Consider the following 22,746-nt stretch of genomic DNA (forward strand, 5'->3'; position numbering starts at 1 on the left):
TTTCATGAGCTACAGCTTATACTCATATAAATTGGTTAGTCTCTAAGGTGCCACAATTACTCCTTTTCTAATTTGCATATTAATTCAAGCTCAGCAGTTTCTCGTTGGAGTCTGTTTTTGAAGCTTTTCTATTGCAAAATTGTCACCCTTAAATCTTTTACTGAGTGGTCAGAGAGGCTGAAGTGTTCTCCTACTGATTTTTGAATGTTATGATTTCTGTCCATTTATTCTTTTGTGTAGAGACTGTCCGGTTTGGCCAATGTACATGGCAGAGGGGCATTGCTGGCACATATCACATTTGTAGATGTGCAGGTGAATGAGCCCCTGATGGCGTGGCTAATGTGATTAGGTCCTATGATGGTGTCACTTGAATAAATATGTGGACAGAGTTGGCATCGGGCTTTGTTGCAAGGATAGGTTCCTGGGTTAGTGTTTTTGTTGTGTGGTGTGTGGTTGCTGGAGAGCATTTGCTTCAGGTTGGGGGGCTGTCTGTAAGCAAGGACTGGCCTGTCTCCCAAAATCTGAGAGAGTGAGGGATCATTTTTCAGGATAGGTTGTAAATCTTTGATGATGCGCTGGAGAAGTTTTAGTTGGGGGCTGAAGGTGACAGCTAGTGGCATTCTGTTATTTTCTTTGTTGGGCCTGTCCTGTAGTAGGTGACTTCTGAGTACTCTTCTGGCTCTGTCAATCTGTTTCTTCACTTCACCAGGTGGGTACTGTAGGTTTAAGAATGCTTGATAGAGATCTTGTAGGTGTTTGTCTCTGTCTGAGGGATTGGAGCAAATGCGGTTGTATCTTAGAGCTTGGCTGTAGACAATGCATCTTGTGGTGTGTCCTGGATGGAAGCTGGATGCATGTAGGTAAGTATAGCAGTTAGTAGGTTTCCAGTAGAGGGTGGTGTTTATGTGACCATCGCTTATTAGTACAGTAGTGTCCAGGAAATGGACCACTTGTGTAGATTGGTCTCGGCTGAGGTTGATGGTGGGATGGAAATTGTTAAAATCATGGTGGAATTCCTCAAGGGCTTCTTTTCCATGGGTCCAGATGATGAAAATATCATCAATGTAGCGCAAGTAGAGTAGGGGTGTTAGGGTAAGAGAGCTAAGGAAGCGTTGTTCTAAGTCAGCTGGGTCTTTACACATACTGAATCTATTTCCCTAAAGTTAAGTATCCTCACACCTTCTTGTCAACTGTCTAAATGGGCCATCTTGATTATCACTATAAAAGTTTTCTCCTGCTAATAGCAGCTCATCTTAACTAATTACAGGTTTCAGAGTAGCAGCCCTGTTAGTCTGTATCCGTAAAAAGAAAAGGAGGACTTGTGGCACCTTAGAGACTAACAAATTTATTTGAGCATAAGCTTTCGTGAGCTACAGCTCACTTCATCAGATACATTCAGTGGAAAATACCTGAATGCATCTGATGAAGTGAGCTGTAGCTTATGCTCAAATAAATTTGTTAGTCTCGAAGGTGCCACAAGTCTTCCTTTTCTCTTAACTAATTAGCCTCTCACTGTTTGTATGGTTTCAGAGGAACAGCCGTGTTAGTCTGTATTCGCAAAAAGAAAAGGAGTACTTGTGGCACCTTAGAGACTAACCAATTTATTTGAGCATGAGCTTTCGTGAGCTACAGCTCACTTCATCAGATGTTTACCGTGGAAACTGCAGCAGACTTCTGTATGTATATATTTCTTCTTACTATATGTTCCATTCTATGCATCCGATGAAGTGGGCTGTAGCCCATGAAAGCTTATGCTCTAATAAATTCGTTAGTCTCTAAGGTGCCACAAGTACTCCTGTTCTTTTTATCTAATCTCTGACACACCAGTTCTGCAAGAGGTCTTCAAACCCAGACTCTGACTTGTCCTATGCCAGGGCCTTGTGCTCTCCCATGGCTCCACCTAGGAATGAATCAGGAGTGTTGGCCTCGGTCTAACTCTGGACTAAACAGAAACAGGAGGAAATGAAACCTGAGAAGGACCAAAAATCCCAGTACCATTAGCACTTTGAAACGAGCCAGGCAGCCATCCAGCTGCTTTCCCTGCAAAGTGCCTGGAGAGCTCATGACTGTAATAAGAAACTGCTCATTCTGCCTGTGAGCAGAGCATCTATCATAGGCAGGATCTCTTCCGGCTCAGTCAGACTGAGCAGGCAAATTTCAGGAACTGATGGGTCCTTCAGCCAACGACTGAAAGGGATTCTTATAACTCCTGGTGGGCAACAGAGATCCCCTCCTGGGAAGGGCGTCTCCCTTTCTTCCTCCCCTACACTGAAACACAAATGAAAACCCGCTGACCTGGAAGAGGTCCGGGATGGAGCAGAGTACAGCCCTGGAGGGCAGACTGAATGGCTCTGAGGGGAGAGCAGAGCAGTGAAAGGAAACCTAGGAGATCCAGTTGAGGTAAAAGGCAAAGAGGAATCATAGCAGGAAAAGACAGGGTGGTCAAAGAGCTTGGAGCAAGAATTAAAATGGAGTGCAAGATTTAAAATATATATATATTTTAAAAAACAGAGGGAAAAGTGATGGTAAAATAGCTCAGGGTGGAAGGAAGAATCTGAAAAATAAAATGGTTACAGAAAATAATATATTGAAATTTGAAAAGGGTAAAATAGGCAAATAGAGACACTGAAAGACAGGGAAGAAAAGATGCACTAAGTTAAAGAAGAAAAAGGGAAGTGTGTGAATACAAGAGACAGACATCCACCGTAAATAAAACCGTACTAAATCTCTCCATGGATTTCGTGGCAGTCTGAGGCATGACAACATTTAACAAGAGGGCCTTCAAAACCTAGGGTGATCCCTGCCCACTTTTCCAACGCCCAGACCACATGCTGACTTTGTAACATACACATTTTAGTTCGAGTGATCTTCACAAGAACCAGTTCAGCTCCCTGCTCTGGCACCGACTTCCTGTGGGATCTGGCGCAAGTCATTTATTCTCTCTCTGCATCGGTTCCCCATCTGTACAATGGGGAGGATAGTACTTCCCTACCTCACCAGGCAGATGTGAGGATAAATACATTAGAAGACTAAAAGGCACACAAATACAATGGTAATGGGAGCCATATAGTACCTTAGAGAGGCAAGGTGGGTGAGGTAATATCTTTTATTGGACCAACTTCTGTATAGCTTAAAAGCTTGTCTCTTTCACCAACAGAACTCTTCTTCAGGACTGTGTAGCTCAAAACCTTGTCTCCCTCACCAATAGAAGTTGGTCCAATAAAAGATGTTACCTCACCCACCTTGTCTCTCTGATATCCTGGGACCAAACACAGCTACAACACAATACCTTAGACAGATATACGTAATCAGCACCATTTCTGCTAAATCCTTCATGTACCATTTTGTTTTTCTTGGTCTATAAGGATATTTTCAGTAGGGTATTGAGATTTAAAAAGTCAGCAACAAGAACAAGGATCAGGTCAAACTGGCTAAAATATAAGTCACCTTTGGGAACTGTCAGTTATAAATCCTGTCCAACTCATGAGTTCCTTTCATCAGCTGGGGTGAAGAAAAGTGAGATGAAGGGAAAAGAGCAGAAAGGAAGCCAGATCAGGAGTAGCAGGGCTATATCACAATAGCAAAATTTCAGTTCTCTTCTAGTCTCATTGTGAAGAATGGGTCTTGGTGGAGATGCCATTTTGGAGAAACAAAGATATAAAGTGGGATTTTGTAGGACCATGATTCTTAATACCTTCTGCTGACTCTCTCAGTTTAAAGATGCTATTTAAAAGTACTGGACTGACTCCAGAAAAGGAAGAAAGATATTGAAATCTCCTCCCTGCCTCCTTTGCTATTGGTAACTCATTACTTTTCAAATTATGCACAAAGAGAAAGATTTGGCTACTCTCCATCTTTAATTAAGGACTGTCTCTCAGCCAGCACTGTCCAACCCTCTATGCCTAGGTGAACGCTCCAATAGTCCCCCTGTGAAGGGACGTTTGTGGCTGAGAGATGCATTGTCAGAATGGTGGGGACTTGCCGAGCCACTGAACTTGGCTGTGAATGACTTTCATGAGATGTGAAAGGGGAACCCATCACACTCCTTGTGCTGGATAATTTATTAATCAAAATGTGCTCCGTCAGGGCTCCTCTGCACTGAAATAGATGCTGTTGGACGTGGTTCATAGAGTCGGCAACAGATACAGTTATTATATAAATAGTCCATCAGCTGCTTTGACCCCCTCGCTGGTTTTCACCTTGAGTTTTTGCCCCCATGCAATATGGAGACAAGTGTTTCAGGGCAGCTTCTCTTCTGTATTCATCAACACATCCGTAACTGATCAGTAAGAGCATTCCTTGGTCTCTACTCCTACTCAGTTTTGAAGGGAACAAGACATTTCTGAACTGTAGAGGATTACATCATGTTCTTTATTTCATAAAATACACCCTCAGGAACAGAGATTACAAATTCATAATCTCCAGTTCTAGAAAAATGGCACGTGTTCTCCCTGATCTAGAATCAGATTACTGCTTGTTTCTAGAAACACTGATTCCTGCCATGGCACTCAAATATAGATTGGGAATTCTGTAGAAACCCCACCCTCCCACACACACGTTTCTAGAACCAGGAATTTTGGTACCTTGTCTGAGAAAGAGTTAACTCACCTGTTTAGCACAACAGATCCATAATTTCTAATCTTGTGGTTTCTAAAAAGAATAACCCTTCCTTGCAACAAGCACATGTAAAATTTACCTTGTGCAGAGTCACGGGTACACACAAGGACCAATTCTACCATCTGATATACTGACACAATTCCCATTAAAGTTAATAGGAGATGCAATCATGTATTGGAGAGAAGGATAAAGTCCACAGATTCTAAAGATATTGGATTTCTGAGCTAATCATAGTTGAGGCTATGGACATTTTAAACAAATTTCACAGCAGAGATATGGAGGAAAAAACCTATAAGTCACAGAAAAATCACCAAATAATGTAGTTTTCACTACCTCAACATACACAAAAGACGAGTGGGGGTGCTGAAAGGTGAGTCCAGGGATGTGGAGGGAGAGTGAGCCCACCCCCACACTCACCCAGCAGCAGCAGCAGCTCCCCACTCTGGGCATTGCAACCTGGCACACAAGGTCACAGTGCCACTCAGATTGGGCCTGCCATCACTCCATAGATGGAGACAAAGGGCCAAGCCTGAGTGGCACTGTGACCCCATTCACAAGGTTGCAATTCCACTCAGTTTGGAATCCTAATCAAACACATTTTCCCAGCCATTTCCAAGGCAGTGGGAGCCCAATTTCATGGACTTTATTCAAATTTACAAATTTCCATGACCACTATAACCTCTGTGACAAAATTGTAGTCCCAACCCTAGTTTATCACTGTAAGGTGCTGGGTGTTCCATAGCCCACAAAAGGGCCTAGGGAGGGAGGGATAGTTCAGTGGTTTGAGCCTTGGCCTGCTTAACCCAGGGTTGAGAGTTCAATCCTTGAGGGGGCCATTTAGGGATCGGGGCAAAAATTGGGGATTGGTCCTGCTTTGAGCAGGGGGTTGGACTAGATGACCTCCTGAGGTCTCTTCCAACCCTGATATTCTATGATTCTATGACTCACCCAGGGTCTCTTTCCAGGCAGAGTTTTATTTTCCAAAATGTAGGAAAAAAACAACCCTCCTTAAGCTATAGCTCTCAGGGGATTTTCCCCTTTACCTCTCTCAGTCCTTCCTGCTTCAGGGCCTGGTGCAGGTTCTTCCTTGCCTTTTTCACTAAACGTCACATCCCAGGGTTTTATCCCTGGAGGCCCTTTTTCCTCAGTGGGTTCTCACTGTCTTGCCTCCCTGGGAACTCTCACAGCCTCTCCTAGGAAGCTCCTGTTGCCCCCCCCCCCCTTTATTGACAGCCTGGCTCTTTATAGTCCCATGTGTTTCCCCGCTCTCTTAATTGGCAAAACTGAGAGCACCTGTTCTTGCACAGGAGCTACTTCATTTAAACAGGCCAGCCATCCTGTGGCAATCATATTCAAGGATTCTGAATCCCAAACCACAATATTCTTTTACAAGCACAGTTTAGAATTCAGCAGATGTCTAAAATTGAAAGTAAATAACCAGCACAGCTTTGGACCCTGGACCTGCTTTTTTTGCCTTTTCCTGTAGTCACTTTTGCTTTATCTGGAGATAGGTTTGTGACATTTGTGGACAACTCTATAAAGAGGTATCCACTCTTCCTCCCCAACATGGGTACACATAACAGCATGATAAGTATGGTACAACCCCTCAAAGTGATACTTCTGGGAGAGATAACGACATAGCAGTCATGGATTGACTATGGTTGTGACATCATTGTTTTGAAACACCTTAATGGGTAGCATTTCATTAGATGCATAGTTCAATGTGGTAGGCTTATATGCACCTAAAAGATTTTAAGAATCAAGACCAATAGGTCTTTCTTCTCCATGATTCCATGAACTGAATGCAATGAAAACCTATTGCCGGAAAACTGTACTCATTTGCTCAACCCAGAAGCCTGAAAGTTCCCTGAGAAATCATCATCATGAATAAGCTTGCAGAATTCATGTACAAATAAAATATTACCTTTTACAATGGGCAGTTTGTGTCTTCTGCTGGTGGCAGTCACCATGATGTGTGTGACACTAATATAAGGGATTATGAATGAGTACACCAGTGTGGTACAAGAAAGTATTAACCAGACTGAACCTGTTTCAACCACATTTTAACAGGAAGAAAAAAATTTAATGAGAAATATTCACACTAATTCATTGTGATACAACACAAGATTCCATTCAGTTCTGTTTCCCTCTCAGTACAACACTATTTTCTCTCATTCCCAAAGGATGACATAACTCATAAATGTTCATTTCACCCTTTTATTTAGCCTCCTGTTTAACTTGCAGAGGGCTTCATCCAAGTAAACAGGGAGCAGACGGCAAATATAGTCCCAAAGAGAGTATGTTCCTTGTACATTTGGATTTTCATGCATTTATTGCTCGACTGGAGTTTATAGAATGAATTTTCACAACCCCGCATACAAAAGAAACACACACATTAAACTGCTAAGGGGATTTTTATGCAGATTGTTTCTGCACTGGACTTCTGAGGTTCACAAAATATCCCTCATTCCCCTCCTCTGGCAGCAAACATACTCATACAGGGACTTATGGATGGGTTGCGCTTCCACATATCCAACAGCTGTTTCCTGCTGACATCAGAAGCCATACAGGGGGCCATCTGACTCAACATAACCCCCAAATGGCATTTCTACCTTTGTCATTGCTTCTTTGATACATTTTTAACATAAATAAATCCTCTTCCTTCCTACCTTTCTGGAAACTCTTCCAGTCAAGGCCTAAGTAAAAACATAAGAACTCTTCTATTTTTCCTAGTCCACTGAAACACAGACAGACATTGCAATTCCACTATGATTCAGTCTTCAATATTTTAAATTTTTTTCCTGCATGTGTATTGTTTTTAAAGAAAAACAATCTACTGAGGGATCTGACTTTTAAAATGTCAGATGGAATGATGATTATTTCTATTTGGGTCACTGTATAATTATTTGCATCTTGCGCACCCAGTACAATATAACTTCACACAATTTAGACTCAAAATTCTTTAGGGAAGGGGAAAAAACAAACACTTTAATGTAGCTCTCTGCCTTGGTTACTGAAAAAGTGCAGTCTCTCTCCAATCCAGATTGGTATTATTTCCCATTAAACTTGCAATCAACTGGCCCCATACAAACACCAAACCCCTGTCTAGATGCAGGCTTCAGCCCCACTTCTCCCTCCAAAAAAGCCTGCCAGCCTCTTTCACACACTTTTCAGTCATTTTCCAAACTGATGCTGACTTATAGTTTTAATTACTGAAGCCCATTTGCTGGAGAAGCACTTTGAAATGAAAGCAGCTATTATAGAAGCTGTATTTATTATGATTGTTCCTGGATTGACAGCAGGCCAAAGCAAGATGCCAAAGTAACAACACAGCCTGTTGGTTCACAGCACCAGAGAAACACCCAAGCTGCCTAGTAAACTAGAGCCAGAGCATCAGCCGCCACCTCACCATCACTCGCATTCCCTTGCTTTGGCAGTGTGGAAAAAAGGCCTTCAATCAATAATTTGGTCTGAGGTGTATTTCTAACCATCAGCAGGTCTTCCTACAAAAAGGTTCTGCTCTGATCACACAAATCACATAGAAAGTCCTCCCCCAGCGGGTAGAATTTGAGAAGACTTTAAACACACTGATAGTTTGAAGTGATTTGTATATGGGGAAAAAGCCAGCACAATTTAGGCCAACCAGCAATGGATATATTAAACTAATCGGTCTTATTTCCAGGACATGCTGTCCCTTCTAAAGTCCAGTTTAGGGACGTGGGGGCAGATTTTTAAAGATATTGAGACACCGAAAGATGCAGATGGGTGCCTCGTGGGATTTACCAAGGGAAGGCTAAACAACCTCCTAATTTGGGGATGTGAGATCTCATTTGGCCAAATGACTGACTTAAACAACTGGGAAATAAGGGGGCATGAGTTCCATTTGCCTTTGGAGACAGGTGCTCCAGGAGCTACTGCAGGATTTTAAAACTATTATTCTCCCATAGTACAAGCAGCAGGGGAAGCACTACTTTCAAGCAATATTCACACTGCTTCTGTATCAAAGGTTCCTATTTAGTTGGACAAACACAACATCACATTTTTTAATTCACATTTCCCTTGGAGTACAACAGCTTTAATTAAGAGGGGGGTAGGGGGGAGGTATTTTTCCCCTCCCTCTTCAAAATTTAGCAAGTTTCACAAAAAATCATTTAAAAAAAAGTGTTCTAGAGGTTTCACAAAACCTCTGAGCCCCTCCAGCTCCCTGCAGCCCCAGGCCTCGTTCTTCTACTGTCTTTTACAAAGGCTCTTCAAGTACAGGGAAAGGCATATTGATTGTCCTTGTGTAATCTCCCTGCTGTCCATCCATCACTGAACCTGAAATTTGTCAATCACATGGAGATTGACACTTTGACATCAGTGGTAGTCGCTGCTTTTCCAGAGCCTATGAATCCTTCTGTCTGATTTAACTCTTTGGTGTCCATGCTTATGGTACAAGTTAGTCCTATGTATGTGAATCAAGAATCCTGCATCTCTATACAATATTAAGGGGAAAGTTTTGTGCAGGTTTTTTTTATTTTAAGATCAACTTGAAAACAAAGTGAAAGGGTTTTTTTCCTAGGGAGGAGCAAAAGGGATAGATTAATTAGGAACAGACAGGGTTGGACTTACTTTCACCTGTGGAGACCTGGGTCAAAACTCAAGCCTTGAGTAACCTGTGAAAAGGGGTTTGATTTGGGTAATTGGAATCAGGCCCAACTGTAAGACTTTGACTCTGTTTAAAACCAAGTCTCAACTGGGCAGGTTCAATTTTTTTGGTTCCCAACATATCCTTCCTTTGCCCCTAAGGCCACCTCCCTCTGCCATCACACCACAGACCTGGATTTCCTCCACGCCACATAACAATCATCAGTGAGATGGGGTATAGAAGTCTTTATTCCTCTGCCCCTCCTTCTACTCTCTGATGTGGGGAGACAATTGGCTACTCCTTTGAGACTACCAAACAGGGGGAGACTACTAAACAGGGGCACCATTCCAAGCTGTTTTCTGAGTGTGTGGTAGGTGTCCTCCCAATAGTCCAGCAGAGATTGGCACAGTCCCAATTCCTATTACAGCTCCCCCCCCCCCATCTCTTCTATAATTTCTTAGCAATCACAGCTGGGTATCACATCCAGCCAATTTGAGGAGGAGGGGTCAGGAGCACCTTACAACCCCCACTCCCAAAGACCTAATGAAGTTCTGGAGCAGTTATGTGATATCCCAGAAGATCTCAGGAGAAGAGGGAATGTATAAGGAGCTGGTAAATGGGATGATGTGAGGGAGGAACCCAAGCATGTAGAGAAGAGAGGGAAATATTCTTGTGAGATTTCTACCAGTTTGGATCTGATGCTCCAATCCAGATCCTGAATAGGGCTATGTCTCAGAGGGGGACCCAAATCCTGAATATTAACCTTTTGCAGGGAGTGTCTAGAGCCAAAACATTGTCACCTGGACCCATCCCTGATTTTAGCAAGCTGGGAGGCTGGCTAGCTGAAAGGCAGATGTTGGAGGGATGAGAGCTGGTTTACTGCATTCTTCTATGCACTATGAACATTAGTAGTCTGTGTTCTAAAATGGAGGGGCATGAAATAAATATGCAGAACACAAGCAAATTTAAAGGGAAAAAGGAGGTTATCATTTTAGCTTAATAATGTTACAAAGGAGGATGAAGAACAAAACATACCATATCACTACAGACCATAGACTGGATCCTCCCCTCAACTGTTCTACCAGCACAAAGCTGCCCTAAAGCCCACTTCACCAGCCAGCGGAGGATCTGCCCTGTATAAAAGGATTCTCAGGTAGCACGGAGCTGCCATACTGGCTTCTATGCTACCCTTCCCCCTACAGCCAATACAGGGGATGTGGCCGGGGGAAAGAGCGACTTGGCCGACTCATCCCTGCACCCCAGGTTGCTGTAACAACTATTTGGGGTCCCTGGTAACCAGTGTAAGCTAGAGCGGTCCACAGGCTGCTCTCACCTGTGATGGGGGACTGGCCCAGCACAGAACAGCCCCAGGGGAGCACCCACATCCTCCTCAGTTGCTCCAAGTCAGAACTCAGGATGCAGGCCCATGAATGAAACATTGAAACCAGAATGATTTGTTTATGCCCCTTGAAAAAGGGGAACATGATTGAGTTTTGCATACACCAAACCACAACTGTCCAAGTCTTTCTCCACTGGATATGGATTAGTCCCCAGTTCTGTACATTTTTCACTTTACCTGATTTCACAAAAAACTAGTGGCACTTTTATCAAATACACCATTTAGATATTACCCCCACAATTGCTGGAAGTTATTCTATACAGATGAAGGAACATGCTTTCCTAGTTCTGATTTACGGTGTTCAAGCATACACATGCTTGTGCCTCTGCACTTTTGCATTTACCATCCCACAGGCTTTTAGGGTAGCAGAATGGAACCATTTTGTAGTTCTCACCCCTTGTAAATACACATGGCAGGCCAGGGGACGTGGGGAAAACCCCCCATTTGAAACAGACACCCACTGACAGGTAAGTCATTGGATTTGGGTTTTACATATAGGGGAACTATTAAGTTTGCCCTATCATGGCTTGACTACCATCAAAGTTCCTTTGGTGTCTACTTAATTATGAAAATCCTGCTGTTAAAATGCCATTAAAATCACTATCTTAGGTAGATTCAGTAGCTGCTAGTATGAAAACATGTTGTTCTCCAATGACCTGTTCCTGCAAAGTAGTAAGCAACCTCAATTCCCACAGACTTCAAGAGGAGTTAAAGGTACTCCATATCTAACAAGGGGTGCTCAGCACCATACAATTGGTTCCCAGTTAAGGAACTGGTAGGTGAGGTTCTGTTCCGAAATGCAGCTCCTCTTTCCCTCAGCTTCAGTTCTCAGTGTTCTGTACAAGTACGTAAAGTTAGAGTTCCGCGAAACCACTTTTTTCAGAGAAATTTCACTATTTCCATAGCAAAAACCATTTTCTGAGGCAAGATGATAGTTCTCCACCTGCAAAATCTGCCTTTCCTTTTCCAGAAGGACACTGGGTGAAAATGAAAGTGTTTGGCTTTTTGTTAAAGTCCCAAACCCCAGGATTATTCTCCAGCTGTGTCAGTGCTGAGCATTTCCTTATACAGCTCTGCTAACAGCCCCAGTTTCTCATTAGCAAACCCATAGACATTTTTCATCTCAACGTGTCACCTGAGTTACTGTGTCCTTCCAGGAGCTGCAGGTTAAAGGACTCTCCCCATTGGCGGAACAGCAAATGAGGAAGCTCAGAATTGAATGAGCAGAAACTCTCAACCAATCCCCAGGGTGGGGGGCGGGTAAGAGGGGTAAGTTCTATGGGTGAAAGCTGAGTCCAGTTACCGGGGCAGTGGGAGAGAGAAGCCAATGTAAAACATTAGGGAAAAAGTAGTCAGCTCATGGTAGGTACCGGGTAAAGATGTAGAACAGCCTGGAGTCAAACACCAAGAATATACGGCCAGATCCTCAGCTGGCATATCCTGAATCTCTCACCTTGCCCACTGCCTGCCTCAGGTTACCCAAACAATGAAAGCTCTGGTTCTCACACACTAGCAGCATTTCCCCTAATACATCGGTGGTCACTCTGTGCCTGAGCCATGGGGGGCAAGTAAAAAGCTTTCCCTAACTTGTATGGCCCTTGCACAGCCATGGACAGCAGCAGTCACTGCGTGCCTTGCAGTCTGGAACACTGGAGCTGCTTGCTCACACTTCCCCCAAGGGGGCAGGATGCTGTAAACAGCGTGAGGAGGGGAGGAACAATAGTTAAAATGGCACAAAGGGGTTCTGAGAGTTGTAAATGTAGCAGCTAACGTCCAGCCAGCTTTAGTTTCTCTCTTTCTTGAGGCTAATGAGGCCCTGAACACCCAACACTAGTTTTGCTGTCTTCCCATCACCTGGTGCACGCTGGATGGTTCCAGGAAATCAATCTCCCTTAGCCCAGAGAGCTCCCCTAAATGAAAAGTCTTATCTAGAACATGTCATGTTATATAACAAGTCACTTGCTTTGCCTGGAAAATGAAAGATGATGAGGCAGAGTCCTCGGGACAGAGGCTATCTCCATAAATCTGCCACAAAAGGAGTCGTGGATTACTTTGCTGAATTAATGATCTGTCCTTCAAATGGAGCCCTGACCTCAACTGCTGAGCATCACCAACCTGCCAAGGCAGCTAGTGAACTTTGATGATTCTGTACAGCAGTGTGAGAGAAGGCTGCTTGTAGTCTGATTTTTGGATGGTGTTCAGTATTAACTAGCATGTACCCCCACAACCATCATTATTTTCACTACTGCTCCCTATTAGGGCCTCGCTCTTGTTCTTTCAGGCTCAGATGTTATTTATTTTCTCTTTCTTTTAGTATTGCTGTCCCGCTTTGTGAGGAATCAAGGAAGGTTTTGACTGAGTTGGAGTGTGTTAATTGCTTGTTAGGTGAGAAATGAGTGGACTTAGATCAAGGACAGTCTTTTCCTAATTGAATTTCACTTACAGTATGCACAGGGATCCCTATTACCTTGAACAACGTTGGCTATAACCAAAATCATCAGTAAAGCTTACACTGCACAGGAGTAGCCCCACATGCAGAATTCAGAAATTCAAGGAAAACAGCCTGCCTCCTTACCCCTCTCCAACATTTTTTTTCCCCATTATATTGCTTCTACAGACACAACCTCTCTAGGGAAACTTGTAGAAAAATTTCCCATCATTGCTATCAATAGTTCTGCTGCACTAATGGAAGCCCTAGTGTAGACAAGCCTCGAGTGGCTTCTGATATTACTATCTCCATACCGGTTTAGAGAAAGTTTTAAAATGTGGATTTTCCAATGAAATTACTCATTAAAATTCAAATTTCAAAAAAATTGTCAGAATAGTTAAATGTTTACATGGAGAGAAGCATATTAACTAACTCAGGAAAAACAAATTTAAAAAAGGATTTCTTCATTGAGGGAAGAAATCTTTAAGTTAGTATGTAGACAAGCCAGCCAGCTAGCTGGCAACAGTGGACTCCTCAGCTATGCCAACCAAAAAAAAAAAAAAAAGCATACAGATGAGACCATTGGATTCTGTATGATTTCAGACTGCAATATCTTTGTAACCAAAACAGTATGCGATTATACCTTAAGACTTATTTTATATGGTTAATCTTGTAGTGTTATTGTTTTTCTGTCATGAGAAACTTGTGCTTGTAGATAGCTGCATAAATAAGACCGTCTGCAGTATATCCTGAAGACACAATCTAATGCACATCTAAGAGAGGTGGGGGGGCTGAAATGGACAATGTCAACATATGATTCAGAATTTTTTTTAAAAAAGTCCTTCCCAGTGATATTAACACCATAACTTATTAAAATGGAAAGAATGATAAACATCCAATTTACTTGTTGCTGTACTTTCACAGTGGACAATACAAAATAGACTAAATTAGTAGATAAGAGATAGTGTTGCCTAGACACTAGCACTGGCAAACTCTGGAGACCTGGGTTCTATTCCCAGCTCTGCCAGTGGTCTTCTGGTTGACCTGGGACAGGTCACTTCCCATCCCTTTGCCTTGGTTTCCCCATCTGTCAAGTAGAGATAGTGAGGTTTATCTTCCTTTGTAAAGCACCTTGAGATCTACTGATGAGATGTGCTGTATAAGAGCTAGCTAGCTCGCTCTTATTCTTAATTTTCACTTTTGCTTACAGTCACTTGCTAATTCAATTAACTTCCTGATACCCATATGTTATACAGCTTTGCAAAATGGTCATGAAAATTTACCTGCCTAGGCACAAAATCTACTCATTGACTTTTACTATAATGATTAAGGATAATGACAAATTAATGATGTTTTATTTGACTGCCAGAAAACTATTCGCCTTGTGTGAGTAGAATTTTGCAAGGCTGCATTAACAGAACGTTTCAATGTTTGGAATATAACACATGAGAAGGTAATGTATTCCTTCAAAACAAACACACACACACACACACACGGCATGGAAATTTTAAAAGAGACTTGATTCAAAGAAGTCAGTCATTTCTGTTCATGCTTATTTTTATAACATTTAAATTTTGAGCCTAAATTGACCTGCCAGCATGAGTTTAATGAATCATGAATTTAAAGCACCTTTCTCTTAAGCAGAACAGACAGAGGGCTAGTCATCTGCAACAGGGATTTTGTAACTGACTCAAGGAAGCATCCTCTTAACAAGTTACAAGTAACTGTTCAGACTGGCCACATCATCACTTTTCTGCCATTAAAACTAAACGTGTGCACCCCCACATGCCATACTTCCTGACTAGATTTATATTAGTGCATCCTGCAGACATAATGGGGAACTACCCCTTAAATGTTTCAGCAGTGCCCCAAAGACATGACTGTAGAGCAGTACCAGCAACACAGCGGGCAATGCACTCTGGGGTGTCACAATCTGGCCAATCCCATTCCATAGGCATTGTTAGGATGTCCACAACTAGAGCATGCTGTGCTGGTAATATAGATTCCCGTGAGCTTAACCTTGGTCTCTGGCATGACTGAAACACTGTTAGCAGATGAGGTTACTAACCAAGCTTCAGTCATGATGTTGTTTGTGGACACAAAACCATGTCAATAATGGGTTACAATTCTGTTAAAAGCAGAAGCTGGGAACCTGGAGGTTTTATCCCAGAATACAGTTTACAGGAAACTTTTGGTGTAAGCCAAAGGCAGAGCGATGGACTCCGTGAGGGAGCAACATTCCTTTATCCCATCTCAGGACACAGATTACTGTGAGTCTTCACTGCTTTGTGTTTCAACCTGGTACACCTGATTCTGCTCTTGTGCTGGGGTAAATGAGGAGCAAAAATTAAAGTTATGCTATTTGAAACTGGCATAAATGAGATTAGAATTAGGCCCAATATGCTTCAGCTTACTCTCTCGCATACATTAGGCAGTCCATTCACTCAGTGCTCCATACCTACCTTTAAATTCAAATCCTTCTCTTTTTCTGGACACTGAAATCTGTCCATGAATGTGCTACTCCTCAGACCTCAGCAACACTACCATACTGGAAAGTAGTTAGGTTATCAGGAGGGATGACAGATGGACAGTTTCAAAAATATTTTTAACTTCCTGTGTTTTTGGCTTTCCCAAAAAAATGCAAAACAGTTTAATCGCTTGTGGCTTTGAGGTGTTTTTAAGGATTGACTGTTTCCTACAATAGCCGCCCACCCCCTCACCCTACAAGGCTAGATTCAGGGGTAGCGATTAAGTTATTGGCATAGTCAAGCAAATCCAAGTGTCTTTGTGTATGTCTGACTGTGACTGTCAATTCACAACACTCCCCCCTCCCCCCGGCAAAACACACATTTTTGGTTTATTCCCACTATATCTTGACTGGGTAAGGGTTGGACCAGCACAGACAAGACTGATGCTAGCCAGGTCATGGGACACATTCACAAAACAGGTTAATGGCTACTTTGTAAGAAAGGAACAAGAACAAAAAAAGTATAAACATAGCATACGTTAAGCTGAAATTTGGGGGTTGTTTGCTTTTAAAAATCAGCCATGGGGTTTTAATAGAGTAGAGAGCCTGATATGAACATAAGCAAACTGAGCTGACCTGACCTGTAAAATGCATGCACGCTCATTTGTTTTGCAGATTTGGGCCAGCAGACAGAAAAATATTTAAAGTCTAGCCACAGTCTGTTTTGTATAGCAGTTGACAAGCTAAAAGAAAATACCTAAAAGTGAAGTGAAAAGAAAAATCACATTTCTTCGAAGCTAAAACTTAGACTTCCCATATAGATCTGCAATACTGTTCTTAGTTCCCTTTTGCACCAACTAGAGCAGTGATACTGAGACCTCAGTGGTTGAGGAGCCAAATTAGTGATTACCCAAAAGAGCCACAGTAGTGTGAATTCATTTTTCCATTTACTGTAGATTCATATTTAAACAGTATAACAGGGGAATATTTAGTTTTTATATATTATATATAATATTATTCTTACAACAAAATAACTAAGTATTATTTTATCAATAGCAATTGGCCAACAACATAGTAAAAGCATCCTAACTGGTTCATAACTTAGATTGGTTAACAATTAAATCAGTGTTTTAATATCATGTGGTATTGTTTTAAAAGGATCATCCACTTGAGGGGGTGGGGGAATAAGCTATTAAGAATTCTTCTGTGACAAAAAAAAAATCAAAATTCAAAGTAAAGAATGGAGGTGAGAAAATCAGGCCACAACAAAGAACTTGAGATCACTTGGGAATCTGTAGGAGCAGAGGGAACAGGCCAAGTGGGGTTCATGGCTAAAATGTTCCAGTGTACCGCCTTTTGGCAAGAAGGGGACCTCTAGGCTGACAGCAATTACAGAATACTCCCCAACAGTCAGAGGGATGAGAAAGGCCATGTTCACACCACAAATTTCCCTCCACCCTAAACATTTTTCAAGGCCAATCCAGGGCTGTGCTTCAGAGAACTTGATTTTAGAAGCACAAGGCAACCTGTGTTGCGAGAGAAATGTTGTTGGAAATTCTGCTCATGCATGAGGTAGCTGAGCTTAACAGGTTGCCGAAAGCAATGAAAACATGCAGTATCACATAAGGGCTGAATCTACACTCCATTTATTGGGAAATCTCCTACTGTTCCATTATTACCATTGAGACTCCTAATGTAGGCAGTAGCATTAATGTAGGCAGGGCATCAGGGATATTACTACTGCATAGTCTAATTCTCCTTAGATTAGGCCTACAGATCAAATGGGTAAAAATGCTTGCGATCATTGGCGCTTTGTTTACACTTGTGTTCCCAGCATTGCCAACACTAGGGGGAAATTTTCCCTGAAAGTCTAGTGCATAGAAGGCCAAGGAGGAACCTGCCCCTTTCCCCGACATCTCCGGGCCTCATGCCGGCCACATAGGAACGGATGAAAGGGATAGGAGCAGCAAAGCCATCATTTAGGAACACAGGCAAAAGCTACAGTTTTGCAAGTGAGAAAACTAAGTGTCATTAATAATGACAATACACATTTATCCCAAGACAAATTCAACAGCCATGCCAACACAGAAATGTAAAGGTGATAGCTATATCCTGAGCAGCACTCGGAAAAGGACATTCCAGAGGATTAGCCTACAGAATGGATCTTGGGAGAGGAGTAATTGGATAAGAGCCTTTCACTTCTAGGTCATGGGTTTGAACGCAGCACAGGTCAGCAGTTGCAGAAAGTCTTTACCATCTGAAGGTTGCTTGATGGCCTCTGTGAAACAATTGTGGTCCATGTCTAGTTCCCAGTGAATCAGTGTCTACATCATAAAAAACCCACCACTGCAATTTGCTCTGATTGATATCCCTGTGTGACAGGTCAGCAATCGGTCACCTGATATACTGACAGGTCAAAAAAACGTTAAAAGGGAATTATACAAATGTATAATCTCAGTATTTTTAAAGACAGATTGAGCTAGATTCAGACTAAAAATTCCAGCCAGGGACAATGGACGTGAAAGCCAGGATCAAGCCGCTCTGACACTTCAGGCTTATTGAGGTGCAGGCAATATCAAAGACATATCTGAAACACTAGGCTTTGAAAAAGAAAGCTCTGAAGTAACTGCAGAGTGAGATGTGGAGGAGAGGGTGGGAATAGTGAGCAGACACAGGGTACAATAGTCATTGCATGGAGGACACAGATTGTTACACTTCAAAGAGGAGACACCTGCTCAAACACTCCATTGCTGAAATGCCACTGTAACCTAGCGCTGCGTACTTGACATGCCACTGGATTCTGTCCAAACCACCATTAGTAAAAAGGCATCACAAACTTTGAATGGCTGGGATCCCAGAGAACAAGAGAAAGGAAGGGCAACATGGGACACCTGAGATGCAAGGCCATGTCCCTAAAATAGAGGCCTGCAAAAGGGGTCAGTGCCAAGCTGAAGAGAAAGGATGTATGTATAGGAAATAGAAGATAATGCTTATTTCCTTGTAACTACCAGCATGGTATCTATCTTATCTCTATGTATCTTAGCCTAGAGCTAGTGGAATCCATGCAAAAAGGAGGAGAATTGCATTCAGGTTTTTTCTGAAGTCAGATTCTATCTTAATCAAGTTTTACTATAACTCAGGTGGTTTTAGATTGCTTGGGAATTTCACACAGATCACTCCAAAGAAGCAATTAAAGGGCATAGACTAAGCAAACCTCTCCCATAAGGAGGTGTTTTCTGACCCATTGTCCCAGTGGAGCATGGGAAATGCCTACTGACCAAGAAGAAGACCTGAGGGCATAATGTGATGGCAGCCCCAGGAGAAGAAAATACATACGAGGGAGTGAATTACTCCCTCACTCTTTGAGGTGGTACATGCAGGTAGGGTTAAGAGACTGGTGGTGGGAGGTGAAAGCCAGCTCTTACACAATTAATTCAGCTTTTCACCAGAATTAAATTCATTCAAAAAAATACCATGTAGCCATACCAACTTGTGCTGTAATCCTACTAAATCTCACAAGTTAAGCAGAGTCAGACCAGGCCAATACGTTAATGGGAGATAAGTAGGGAACACTTAGGAGCTACAGAAAAGGGTCTCAGTAATTCAGCAGGTAATAAATCACACTATTTCCATAACTATATCAATAACATGACAATTGTATCAACAAAATGCTTATGCCTAGCCATCTGCAGACATCCTCTTTGGTGCAGTATGAAATGGAACTATTCTTTAGTGATGACCATACTTAAACTTTTGTTTTACTTCATCACTTGTAAGTTATGCCGTGATCCTTAACTCATGAAAATTACCGTGTACTATACTGTCCACCATTACATATATTCTTTTTCTAAAAGCAACGCTATCATGGCCAAATGCCTAAGGGCTCTCCTAATCCCCTTGCAGACCTGCTACTTTATAGAAGGTGAACTGCATACAGCCTTAAGCCAGTGGAATACATCCAAAACAGTAAACTGCATTCCGATATGAGCTAGACCAGAGGTGGGCAAACTATGGCCCGTGGGCCACATCCGGCCCACAGGACTGTCCTGTCCCTGAGCTCCTGGCCTGGGAGGCTGCCCCCCATCCCCTGCAGCCATGCTGCCGTGCAGCGCAACACACTGAGCAGCAGGGCTGCAGAGCCCAGCCTGACTCAGTGCTCTGTGCTGTGGGGCGAGGCTGCCTATCCTGGTGCAGCCGCGCTGCCAGCCACTGGTGCTCCAGGCAGCATGGGAAGGGGGAAGGGTGTTGAATGGGATGGTGTGGGGCAGTTAGGGGTGAGGGGGGTTAGATAGGGGTCAGGTTATGCCTGGCTGTTTGGGGAGGCAGCGCCTCCCCTAACCGGCCCTTCATACAATTTCAGAAAGCTGATGCGGCCCACCCCTGAGCTAGATGCATCCAAATGTGCACAAAGCAAGCAATGCACAGCTGGTGCTGAGGACATGCATATAGCAGTCATGCTGCATGTACCTTGCATGTTACTAAACTCTGAAAGATCACAATATAGAACAGTGGCAAAAAGTAGGTAAAATAACCATTTCCACTCAAGAGGATTGAGACGTCACTAACAATGGATTGTGACGTCACTGAAGGCAAAAGAGGCTCATCAGAAAACAGATTTCAGTTATTCCAGTAGACTTTGGTAATCAGCATGTTTGGTATTAAAGAACTGACTACAGACCAATAAAATCACAAGTAGTTAAATAAAAATAGTTTTTCAAGTTTGGACAGAGTAGGTGAGCGCTTTAAAAAGGCCAATTCTTCCCTCACCTCCAACATATGCCAACCATGGGCTCATGATGTGGTCTCCATATGACTTACCTGAGACAATGGTGTACCCAATACCCCTGGACCGTCCTTTGTCCTGGTCAATTGCCGTTATCATACGCACAGTTGTACCCTAGGAAGAAAAGGAAGATGTCAACATTCCAGGCCCTGTAGACTTTCCATTGCATCGTTTTCCTGTTTTATTAGGCTGCAGGATGTGCAAGACTTCTCATATGCACTTGAGGGGATGAGAAGAACTGAGTGAATCAGAACTTCATGACACAGCAAGTATAACAGTTGAAGTACATTGCTAATGTAATTTTTTTTTTAAATTAGTGTTCTAAGTATTTGTGAGAATCAGGAGTTGCCCATGAACAGGACAAGGCACGGTGCAGAAAGGCCCTATAAAAGTTTCCTGCACACAGCTCCACCAAAGCAGCTTATTTCTGTCCTGCAACACCCTTTGCTATTCAAGTCCTGTGCCCCCAACAAAACCGTGCCAACATACCTTGGTCTTGACCTGTAATACCCAAGGCAGAACTAGATCTGTAACACACAAGGTCATCTGAGCAGATTGAGACAAATCATGTGGTAGTTTTGTGAAGTGAGCAAATGTCCACCAGGAACTATGACGACACCAACAAACTCATTTCACTGTCACTTGCCACCTACCTATAGTAGACAAATTTGAAGCTAGGTCACCAAGGTGAATGTTGCAATTAAATGCTTGAGCTGAGAGGGTCACTTAACATTGGGAGCCAAAACAGAGAAATCTCAGCAGAGGGTAAAAGAAGCTGTAGCACATTCAAGGCAAAAAGATTACGACTATAACAGATACACAAACTGGAGTTTTTAGTTTATAATGAAATAGACTTTAAATTTTAGAAAAAATAGCTTCCATTGAGCAATAACTTCCTCAGCTTGGGGCTTCAGGCCTCATATCCCAGAAGAGAATTGTTCTTCCACCCTACATCTCAACAATGGTTGATACACGGATTCTACCTACCCTGAGATTTTCAGTTCGGATTTCTTTTGGTTTTTTACTTCAGTGTTCTTTGAATGAGGCTTTCTTGGCAAACAGAGATACTAATCAGGGCTGGCCAGCTATCTGATTGTAGTTCTTCCAGTCAAAGATTTGTTACATTTTATTCGAAAGCTATAGACAGAACGAGGGTCAGAACAAAGCTCAGAACAGGGGTCAGTCTATGGATGGTTGCCTGCCTCTGTCAGACAGCCACTTACACAAGCTCCTTCAGGAATGTCACATGACAGGCAGTCCCGTGAAAAGCCAAAAGCATAGACAAGCCTAAGAGCCCCAAGTAAACAGTAAATGGACAAAGACTGACCAAGGATTAGTTTTAGGACCAGAAATGTTATTCATGTATGTGAATTCGCTATCTGGCTTCTCTAGCTTTGGCTTCACTTATGAGGCTGCAGTGAGTCCATGCATGGGCACATCGCATATGCACAAAACAGTAATTAATGTAGTGTGAACACATTTATGACTTTAAGCTGCTCCATTTTCATTGGTTTATTGAGAGCGGGAAAAGAGGCATTTATTTCATCCTGAGAGAAAATGTCAGTGGCATTTGCATGTCTAATGAGGAAGCGCAACACTGGCATTGGCTGCATTCCTCTAATGCCACAATTCATCAGCTGAAGGCCGAAGGTTGGAGCCCTTGAGTTTCCATCATTTATTTAACTAACCTTACTGGTTCAGTTTTTCTTTACAACTACAGCTTTTTTTTTTTTATGAACTGCGCTGAATATAAAAAAAAAATCTTGCCCCTGTGCATGCATGACAGTGTGTGCATATTTGGGTCCCTGTTGGTATAATGAGGTCCCCAGGTGTGGGGTGTCTAGGTGTATGCATACTTGGTCCTGTGTATGTGCTTACATATATGTGAGTTTCTGTGCATGCCTGCCTAAGCATGTGAAAATATTTAAGCATGCAAAAATGCAACACCTGTCAGTGTCTGTGCGCACAAATCAAAGTACACAAGCCAAACAGAGAGGAACCTCATTGACAGTGCAGGAGATGGAAGTGATCCCATGACATCAAAATAATCTCATTTAGAAATTAAAAACAGCCTTGAGCTACCTTGGAGAAACCACTTAGAGCGCGTCTCCCACAGAAATTCAGACTTTCAGTCCCCCCCTTTCAGGGCAGCAGTCTGACTCAATGAAGCACAGAGGGACTCAGTGGAGAACATATGGAACTGGCTGTAATAAAAGTGAAGTTCTTTGGGCCATGTATATTTCTCTCCTCAACCTCCCATGGCATTTCAACAAACTCCACATAAATCTGCAATTTGATAGCATTAAGCATAACTCCCAGGTCACTGACCTTTGAGCAGCACTCAGCTGCTGGGATCCAGCAGCCATTAGAGCACCTTTAAATCACCAGGATTAATTGTGATTTCCAAATCAACAAGTACACCAAC

The 22,746-nt window shown here is 42.6% G+C and overlaps 1 protein-coding gene across 15 annotated transcripts in view; it reads right to left on the reverse strand.

The window, feature by feature from the left end:
- The window catches only part of CDH23 (cadherin related 23), a 521,149-nt gene that overhangs the window by 269,083 nt on the left and 229,320 nt on the right, over positions 1-22,746 (reverse strand). For 14 of the 15 annotated variants that reach the window (XM_073353546.1, XM_073353545.1, XM_073353548.1 and 11 more), the window contains one exon: positions 20,357-20,435. In XM_073353546.1, the coding sequence (XP_073209647.1) occupies positions 20,357-20,435 (79 nt within the window). Of the gene's footprint in view, positions 1-20,356; positions 20,436-20,810; positions 20,866-22,746 lie in introns of those variants that run through there. The other variant, XM_073353551.1, reaches the window with a different exon arrangement.

The sequence above is a fragment of the Lepidochelys kempii genome, chromosome 7 (assembly GCF_965140265.1).
Source record: "Lepidochelys kempii isolate rLepKem1 chromosome 7, rLepKem1.hap2, whole genome shotgun sequence".
NCBI lineage: Eukaryota > Metazoa > Chordata > Testudines > Cheloniidae > Lepidochelys > Lepidochelys kempii.